At 46.4% G+C, this 9,292-nt stretch overlaps 1 protein-coding gene across 1 annotated transcript; it reads left to right on the top strand.

The window, feature by feature from the left end:
- Positions 1 to 3,958: 3,958 nt before the first annotated feature.
- Positions 3,959 to 5,219, top strand: RAP2B (RAP2B, member of RAS oncogene family). Its single transcript, XM_035566533.2, has one exon. It carries the CDS (start codon positions 4,084 to 4,086, stop codon positions 4,633 to 4,635), a length of 552 nt encoding a protein of 183 aa, XP_035422426.1. The 5' UTR covers positions 3,959 to 4,083; the 3' UTR covers positions 4,636 to 5,219.
- The last annotated feature ends 4,073 nt before the right edge of the window (positions 5,220 to 9,292 follow it).

Here is a 9,292-nt window from a genome sequence, read left to right as displayed (position 1 = left end):
GCTCAGCTCTTTGTATTTAGCCCCAGTGGCCTGTTAGCAGTTAAGCAGAACCCACAATAGAAGGACCTATTCTCACCACAGATCAGTTCATCAGTTTTAGGGCCTGTTTACACCGTGGACCTAAAAACTGTTGCTGTATAACTCAGAGCAAAAAAAGGTATGAAGTCCTTTGGCCACCATCACCATTGAGGAAAGTAGAGAAAAATGTGTATGGAATTGCATCTTTGTGTGGAATTGAAAGTTGTTACATAAATATATGCTACAATATTGTTATTAATATCACCATTATCTCATAAAACTTGAATGTCAAAATATGATAGTTAGTATTATTTGTAGCTTTAAAGTTCAATTATCATCATAACTAGCTAGTAAATGGCAGAGCACTATGATCCCAGAGGAGTCTCCTTCACAGTCACAATAGCTTCCGATGTATTAATAAAAATGATTTAAATGAATAGCCACTAACAGAAGTCAGAGAAAAACTAAATAAAGGCTATCATCTCTTTGCCACTTCCACAGCATTATAGAGTTTCAAATGCAATCATGTTCATGCACACTCAGCTAATTCTAAGCATATTTTCACAGGGTCTGTTTTAATCAAAGCCACACACTTCTGACAGGTTCTAGCTCTGTTTCACTGACAGAGCTCAGGCTTTCTGAAATTCACAAACGTAATGATGCTAGCTAAGCATATCTTGCAGCTTAGCCCACTCCTCACATCATTTTTCTGTCCCCCAGGTATAGCACAGTTTTTCTATAAAATACTCATCCTAAACAACCTCGGTTGTACTTAGTCAGCTCAAAGGTTACATATCCCTTTGCTAACACTGACCTTGCCTGGGCCTAATCCCATGGCTGTAAGTGGTTTGGCTATGTGTCTTTCGAGAGAGTACCAGAGGACCTGGCTAGAAAGTCCCTCTAGTAACACCAGAAGATCTTCACCTGTTTTCATAGTGCCAAATCTTGATGTTACCAGACACAGGTGAACATTCATGGTACTGAAACCTTTGATATCATACACGTCGTTGATTTAAACTACAGAAGTTTAGTCTTTTAGCTATAATTAATGAAATTCATTTTGGGGAAAAGAAAAAAGAGCAATCAACAATGCTTTATAGTTTTAAGATGCTGATACTTTTATGGGCAAAGGTAACTATAACAGAAAAAGCTCATGACTTGATCTTTCTAAATTATGCAGACAATCATTCGGTAAAACTACTCACACAAATAATGAGCAGGTTTACTCAACTCAATAAAAGCCAGTTATATATGTAAATATTGTATGGTAAACTACTTAGTAACCAAATTTATACTTTTAAGATGATTTCTACTTTGACATTTTCAAGCTGTCAACAGCATAAAGATCAGTTTTTGCTTTGAACGCAAAACATTTCCCTCAGAAATGACAGCAATCAATAGCATCAGGAAGAATGAAAAAAATATATATACTGAAATTTTATTCTGTCCTTGAAATAAATGATTCAATGCTGAATTGGGATTAAATGGATTGGATTTAAGCCAATGTTACCATTGTCTGGTCTTTATAAAATCTTCTGCTGCCATGTTAGTGGAAAGTGCAGTGTAAGTAATTTGCATGTGGGTACGCTGTAGAGGTGATGAAGGTAAACAAATCCGTATTGTACCCAAAACCTTAGAGCAGGGCAAGCAAAGTATGTCAGCAGAACAAGAAAATACAGTATTTTCTCAGTGATACTGTAGCCTTTCAACCAATTTTTATAGCTGTTTTTAAAGATAACTTTGCAAACAATGGCTGGTCAATGACTGGTTTTGGCTCGCTTAACTGAAGGTGGGAGCGCGCTGTCAGGATTAGATGTGCTACCCCATCTCTGGAGTACCACTAGGAGGGGGAATCATACAGACAGCGAAATGAGAAACAGGGATCGGTGGGGAAAGGGCTTAAAAGCCTCAGTCTGGGTTAGTTTGTTTCCAATACTAATATCTCTGCATGTGCATGCAGGAGGTGAGCAGTCCTTGAGGCTCATTCAGGAACATGCAGTTAGAGGTGCTCACAGAGGTCTATTTCACTTTTTCAAAGAACAGCAGTGCTCCTGTGGAATAAAGACGGCCTTAGGTTTGTCACAAGTTAAGGGCAATGCTGTAGGTAGAGTCTAGAACAGAAAGGCAGCCAAAGCCCAGTCCTCGGGGCTCAATATCAGGTAAAACATTCAATTGATTGATCTGTAGAGCTCTGTACAGTGACCTAGCTGAGGATCAGCCTGCAGGTGACACTTTGCAGACGGGTGAGAAGACTGCGCCTGGGAGGAACCAGGCAGAGGAGGCCTGGCACACCGGCGGCCTATCTGGGGACTCAGCAGAGACAGGTACAGGGCATGACCTAAACCTACAAAACAAACATGGGGAGTGCCAGCCTTCAGCTACATGATGCGTTTAAGAAAGTTGTGGCCCGACGCTTCTCTTCCACCCTGAGTGACTGCGACACCCTTTATCTGAAGTCACAGCAAGCCATGGGCGCGGGCGTCCTCAGCAGAAACAGCTGGAACTGTTACCGGCCCCACAGCAGGGCTGGCAGAACGCAACCTTTGTCTTCGTGGGGAGAGGTTTCATTGGCAAAGACCCGCACAAACAACAGTATGGGGGTTTCACTGAAGCTCCTGCAGGGAGGGGATTGCCACAGATGCCGTTCGCTCCTGAGGATCACTGGAGATGCAGTGCAGCCAGACCCAGCAGAGAGAATCCCCACCGTGAATTCTGGCAAAAATAATTTAATCAGAATTTAGCTGTGTGAGAACTGTCTGGTAGTAAGAGAATGCTGCTTACAGTTTATTTCAAATATTTCTGTCTTTGTCTACCAAGGCCTGTTGCACCAACTACTATGTTTAAACTAGATTTATAAACAAGAAGGTGTGATAAAAGGGACTTACACGCCACAATTATTTGAATAAAGACTGAACAGTAAAGAACTGGCTACGGCGTAAATGCAAAGACCAGAGGGTGCCAAAATAACTAATGATATTTTCTTGAAAGGAATGTCTGATTGATAGGAGGATGACTTCTACAAACAGTGGCAAAAAGCCAGTCCCCGTGACTCAACCCCACCAGGCTCAACGGCAGTTAGCAGGCCACGGAACGCCAGCAGCAGCAACATGTGGCAACTGCCACATTTTCAGCCCCAAAGGCCGGCCGGCTCTGGCTTCGGCGGGACAAGGAGAGGCTCAGAAGTTGGTCGGGGTGTGCTGGAAGGGGCTCCTCGGGAGCTGCCGCACCACGGCCGTACAGGGAGGCCTGGCGGGAGGGCGGACAGCCGGCCCCACGCCACTCCCAAGGAGGGCGCCCAGCAGCGAGGACTTTCCCCCGAGGCAGGCTTTGGCAGCAGGGCGGGCGCTTTCAGCCTCTGGAGCCACCCGGGCCGGAGGGGTCTTGGGGAGCGCTACCGGGGGACCCCAACGGCCCGCACAGCCCGGAGGGGCGGCCCCGGGAGGGCCCCGCCGCCGCCCGGCCCAGCCCCGCCGAGGGAGGGCACGGCGACCCCTGGGGAGGGCCGATACGGGCGGCAGGGGCGCTGCCGGGGAGATGCCCGGGCCGTGCCCCGCGATAAGGGGCGGCGATCCCGGGCACCTCGGGCCCCTTCCCCGCCGCCTCTCCCGCGCGGCGCCGCTGCCGGGGGGAGGCGGAGCGGGGCCGGTGTGGGCGGGCCGCGGGAGCGGGGCGGGCCGCGGGGCGCTACGGGCCGCGGCGGGGCCGGGCGCGGCCGCTCGGCGCTTCCCGCTCCTCCTCCTCCTCCGGCTTCTTCTCCGCCGCCCCCTGCACGCCGCCTCCCCCCGCCGCCGCCGCCGCACGCCCCCTCCCCGCCGCCCGGCCCCGGGGCGCGGCGCTGCCGGGCTCGGGGCTGGCCCGCAGCGGGCCCGTGAGGCGCGGCCGGCCCCTGCCCGCCCCGGCGGGCCCCGCGCGGCGCCGCGGAGCGCCCCTCCCTGCCCGCCGCCTGCCTCCCGGCCCGCCGCCCTCCTCCTCCTCCTCCTCCTCCTCCTCCTCCAGCGAGGGCGGGCGGAGGGAGGGAAGCGGCAGCCCCGAGCGGGAGGCGAGGGAGGCGGCGCGCCGGGAGCCATGCGGGAGTACAAGGTGGTGGTGCTGGGCTCGGGCGGCGTGGGCAAGTCCGCCCTCACCGTCCAGTTCGTGACCGGCTCGTTCATCGAGAAGTACGACCCCACCATCGAGGACTTCTACCGCAAGGAGATCGAGGTGGACTCCTCGCCGTCGGTGCTGGAGATCCTGGACACGGCGGGCACCGAGCAGTTCGCCTCCATGCGGGACCTCTACATCAAGAACGGGCAGGGCTTCATCCTGGTCTACAGCCTGGTCAACCAGCAGAGCTTCCAGGACATCAAGCCCATGCGGGACCAGATCATCCGCGTCAAGAGGTACGAGCGGGTGCCCATGATCCTGGTGGGCAACAAGGTGGACCTGGAGGGCGAGCGGGAGGTCTCCTTCGGGGAAGGCAAGGCGCTGGCCGAGGAGTGGAGCTGCCCCTTCATGGAGACCTCGGCCAAAAACAAAGCCTCGGTGGACGAGCTCTTCGCCGAGATCGTCAGGCAGATGAACTACGCCTCGCAGCCCAACGGGGACGAGCAGTGCTGCGCCGCCTGCGCCATCCTCTGAGAGCGGCCGGCGGCCGGGGCTGCGGGAACAAAGGTCCGCGGCGGCCGGCACCGAGAGCACCGGGACCGAGCACCGGGTACCGGCACCGGGCATCGCCGCCGGGCACCGGCACCGCCACCGGCACCGCCACGGGCACCGGCACCGGCACGGCCGGGGGGCGGGCGCGGCGCCCCGGGCATCCGCGGGGGGGGAAGAAAAAAAAAAAAAGAAAAAAAAAAAAGAAAAAAAATCGCGTTGGAAACGTGGCTTTTCTCAGCATGTACGTTCATCGAGTCTCGACCGTCGCGTGTTCCCTTGGTGTCTGCCGCAGACGGCTGTGGGCAGCGGGCACGGGAGGAGGCCGGGCCCGGCCCGGCGCCGCGGATCTATGCAAAGCGGGCATTGCACATCGGAGCGGGACTGGCAGCGCTGCTGCCGCCAGCGTGGGGTGCCGGAAAGCGTCTGCTGATCACTTGTGAAATAATTTTCTATTTTGTTTACCTGCTGTATCAGATGGGAGTTTGCAGAGAGTGGTAGCGTGTTGGTTTTTTCCTGTTTTTTTTTTTTTTTTTAATCAGCTGTGAAAATGTTACAAATCTGCACAATTTTTTAGGCGTGCGTGTGTGTGTGATTTCGTTTTTATTTTATCCTTTGGCGGGTGGGAGCGGCGGTGTTTTGGTTTTTAGGGTTTTTCTTTTTGGGTTGGCAATAACTGATTTTGATGACTAGCTCTCTAAAAAGTGCAAAGACTTCCTAAATGCGATACAGGGCCAAGAGCAGCCCTGTGTCTGTAGAGTGCCTTCAAAACTCAGCTGTTCCAGCCGGTGCCAACCTGTGAAAGCTCCACAGAATCCCATTATCTACTACTCCAAAAACTACTTAACAGTTTCCTTTCAGTAATCATACTGAACAAGCCAGGACAAAAGGGCCTATTGTTAGTGGAATTTATTTCTTATTTCCATCTGAGCCTTTTAACTGTAATTTCCATGTCTTGCAAGTTCGGGCTTCATTTACTTCAAATTTGCGAGAATTTAGCCTTTTGGGATTTTGGGGGTGGGCTTTTTTGTTCTTTCTGTTTTTATTTTATTTTATTTTTTGTGTGGGATGTACCTCCAGCCAGCAAAGAAAGAAACCTTAACGTTGTGATGTACCAAGAAAATTCTAACAACTGTCATTTTGATTCCAGACATGCGTTTAAAAGATGTCTATCCATTTTCAGAATTTTAATACAAATGCTGTTTTTTAGAAAACAACTTTGTGCGCTTTTATGTATTACACGAAACACTTTCACATAGGCCGTTAATCCTGATTTATATTGTAATAGATGTAAAAGTGGCATGGGGGGCTTGCGTTAGCAAAGGACAGTGCTTAAAAAAAAAAGACAAAAAACAAGCCCCAGGATTGCTAAATATTGGGTAAAATAACAATTGGTGATACAGCTTTTCATATGTGCTTAGGTCCTGGGGCTATGTGATGCCAGCATGCGTGTGGAACGCTGTGTTCAGTAGGCAGCTTTAGGAAGGTGGCGCGGCTTCAGTGCGAAAACGTCTTGTAAGATCAGGACCTTATCCTTTACTAGGAACAGGTTTACTAGGAAGAACAAAATTCTAAAGGGCAATTATTTAAAAAAAATTAGTTTTAATCTTGCTACGTTTTAACTCTTTAAAATTATGCATCGAGACTATTACTACTTTCCTCCTATGAGGAAGGATTGGGGTGGGAGGAGATCTGTACCTTCTGCGATTTGGAAGATCTAGGGAGTTTGTTTACCTCCATTACCTTCCTCTCTTAGCCCCTTCTTTAAAGATTAGTATACAAAAAGCGCAGTTCTTTTTCTCCATCCCAAGAAGACTTGAAGTTATCTATACGACGTGGAAACAGAAACTGAGCAATGGTGTGTAAAGGTTTTTTAATTAGGCCAACTGAAAACAAACCGCCTTGATGTCTACCATAAATCCAATCATTTCTTCTTTTAACTAGGAAAGTTTTCTGTTTCAACACTGGAAGGAGTGGTTTTTGTTTTAGCTTAATTCTACACAGTGAAACCTCAGTGATTGAAACTAAAATGATAACATTGTGTTCCAGTTGGGGTTTGAATATTGATTTTAGCAACATGCAGTATCTCCTGAAAATTGGGATAAGAGTATGTTCTGAATGTTAGGGGCTTCTTTTAACAAAAATACTGTACTGAAAATGATGAAAGCTTGATTGCAGCCATATCTTGCACTGAAGTTTTAAAAATACAATTTGCCATAAATTAATATCTCAGCTATTGTGATGGTCCAATTTGCCTTAAATTCAGTGGGATTATATATATTTTTAGCACCTAACAAGCCTTGCTCCAGATCAGTGTATTGAAAGCAACTCATTCAGCATGGTAAAAGCAGATATTCATTCTGTTCTCCACAACAGATAACGGATTATTCATGTTTTGTAGTGCCTCCTGTTCTCCTGTTGCCTGTGTTGTGATTGAGGAATGATGCAAAAATGGGTGTAAGTAGCACACAGAGGGGTGTGAAGTCCAGTTTTCCTCAACCTAGCAGAGCAGCTGAAGGCAACTTAGTAAATTCTGGATTATGATTTTTTTTTTGTAGATATACTCTAGTTCTTGCCAAAAAGGTGTGTTCGTCAAACAGTGAAGGATTTTAAAAAAATCAAAAAAAATACGGCATGGGTCTAATCAGAGTTTTGAATATATTTAGATGTTCAATATTCTCTATGACTTGGTGAGGACAGTACAAATAGTAGAGCTCAGTAGTCTGATCTTCCAAATACTTTGAAGTGTTTTGGTGCTTGTTAAACATAGGCCTTGTCTATAAAGTAGAAAAAAAAAAACCATACTGCTTTAACTTGACTGAATAATGAAAGCTATATTTGCTTCTACACTAGAGGAAAATATTGTATCAATATAAAGGTACTCTTTTATTTCTTTTCCCTGTGGGAATGTTACACCAGTGTCAATACAAAGGTGGTATATAGCTCTTTTCACAGTGAGAATTGCAAAAATTTAATTGGTTTGGAAGAAAAATTACATGCCCAGCCAAAATACTTCCTGACAGTCCAGAAATCATGTAAACAAGGCCTTAGTTTAAGGCTGGTCTCATGGCCACCTATTTTGCTGTGCATTATGATTGTATCTTTAAAAATCCAAGCTTGTTCTATCGCAAGAAAGCATGCCTTTGAAATGCCAGTCTCTGTGATTGTAACTGCAGTATTTTAAACCTCATTTCAATACAGTTGTGGTTCTTCTCAACACAGTGCTCAGGCTTTATTGATGCTTACAGTTCTGCAGGCCATGTTACGTTCTGTGGCTGTGGGGTTCCTTGATGGTTCTGCTTCTCTCAAATGAATGTTTGGCAAATTTTTGCAAAGGGCATTCTGAATAAAGGGCAGCTGGCTCTTTATGACTTCTTCATCTGGATGCTCCTTGCATGCAGGTGTTGTTAAGTATCAGATTTCTTTGAGGAGTGACAAAATGCAAGAAATTCCATTTTCTTTAAGAGTTTTATATGAAAAGGAGTGGCATACGCGTCCTCTTGAATCCGCTGCCATTCAAATTAATGGACAGCTCCTATGATGGTAAATGGAAAGCGTTTGGAGCTGTACTGCTATCAGAAGCTGTCTTGCTCTCCAGATTTGTATAGCAGGCAACCCAAAAACCTGTCTTGATAGACCTTCACTGTACCCTTGGGAACTTCTATTCTGAGTGCCCATTCATGTTCTGAAGAGGTTTGAGACTTGCTATAGAAGCAAGCTTATGTACATGAGCTCTGTTCAAAGGTGGAATAGTTTCAAATAATGATCTTTGTAGCTTATAGCCTCCTCCTACAGTGTTTACAGCTTTATACAAAATGTGTATGTCAATGAGATTCTCCTTCCTGTCATGTTGTTATAACATCATGATATAAAATCTCATTTTTGTAGGAATTCAACATTTGCCTGACTTGTAAATTTTTTTTTATTTGGGGGTGACAATCTCTGGCAAACATATGCGTAGCAGCTGAGAGAATGATTGAAGAGCAGATTTTAGTTCAAACGATTAAAGAAACTCAGATGAGTTATAGTGATGATATTTGAAGTGTGTTGCTGGGACTGAGTCTTGTGTGTGTGTGTGTTGGTTTGTTTTTAATTTAAGTAGACTAACGATTTATTAGTCTGTAATCAAGAAGCTCACTGTATTTCCCAAGGAAGGGCGTGTGTGTATTTCTGTAGACTTCGTTGAAGTTGGAGTCAAAATTATTGCCCTTGCCATAGGTGATCTCACCCTTTGTGATCTCAATTCTGCATGCAGTTACCATCACGATGAAGAAAACACCCAATGAAACTTGAACTAGTCAAGTGATAATGGCATCAAGCAGAGATTTCTGTGCAGAAAGCTTAAGAATAGCCATTAGAATCTCTCTATAGCAATCTTAAATGTTTGGAGGAGTATGACTGCTCTAATGCACCACAGTGCTTATTTAAAAGTGTTGATGCTAGAGCAGTGCTTCACTAGATGACATATTATGCATAAAGCAAATACTACAGGTAAATACTTAATCTGCAAAATCTAACAATATGTCTTAGTTCCTATCTAAAAGACTATAAAGTTAGAAGCAAGTTAACCAGAACTTGTAAGCTGTTCAAATAAGTTGCAAAAGATTGGAAGCAGCTGTTGTGTGATGACTTTATTTTGGCA

This window comes from Cygnus atratus, chromosome 9 (genome assembly GCF_013377495.2).
Source record: "Cygnus atratus isolate AKBS03 ecotype Queensland, Australia chromosome 9, CAtr_DNAZoo_HiC_assembly, whole genome shotgun sequence".
Lineage (NCBI taxonomy): Eukaryota > Metazoa > Chordata > Aves > Anseriformes > Anatidae > Cygnus > Cygnus atratus.
Note: the sequence above shows the minus strand (reverse complement) of the source record. Positions and strands in the feature narration are given on the sequence as shown.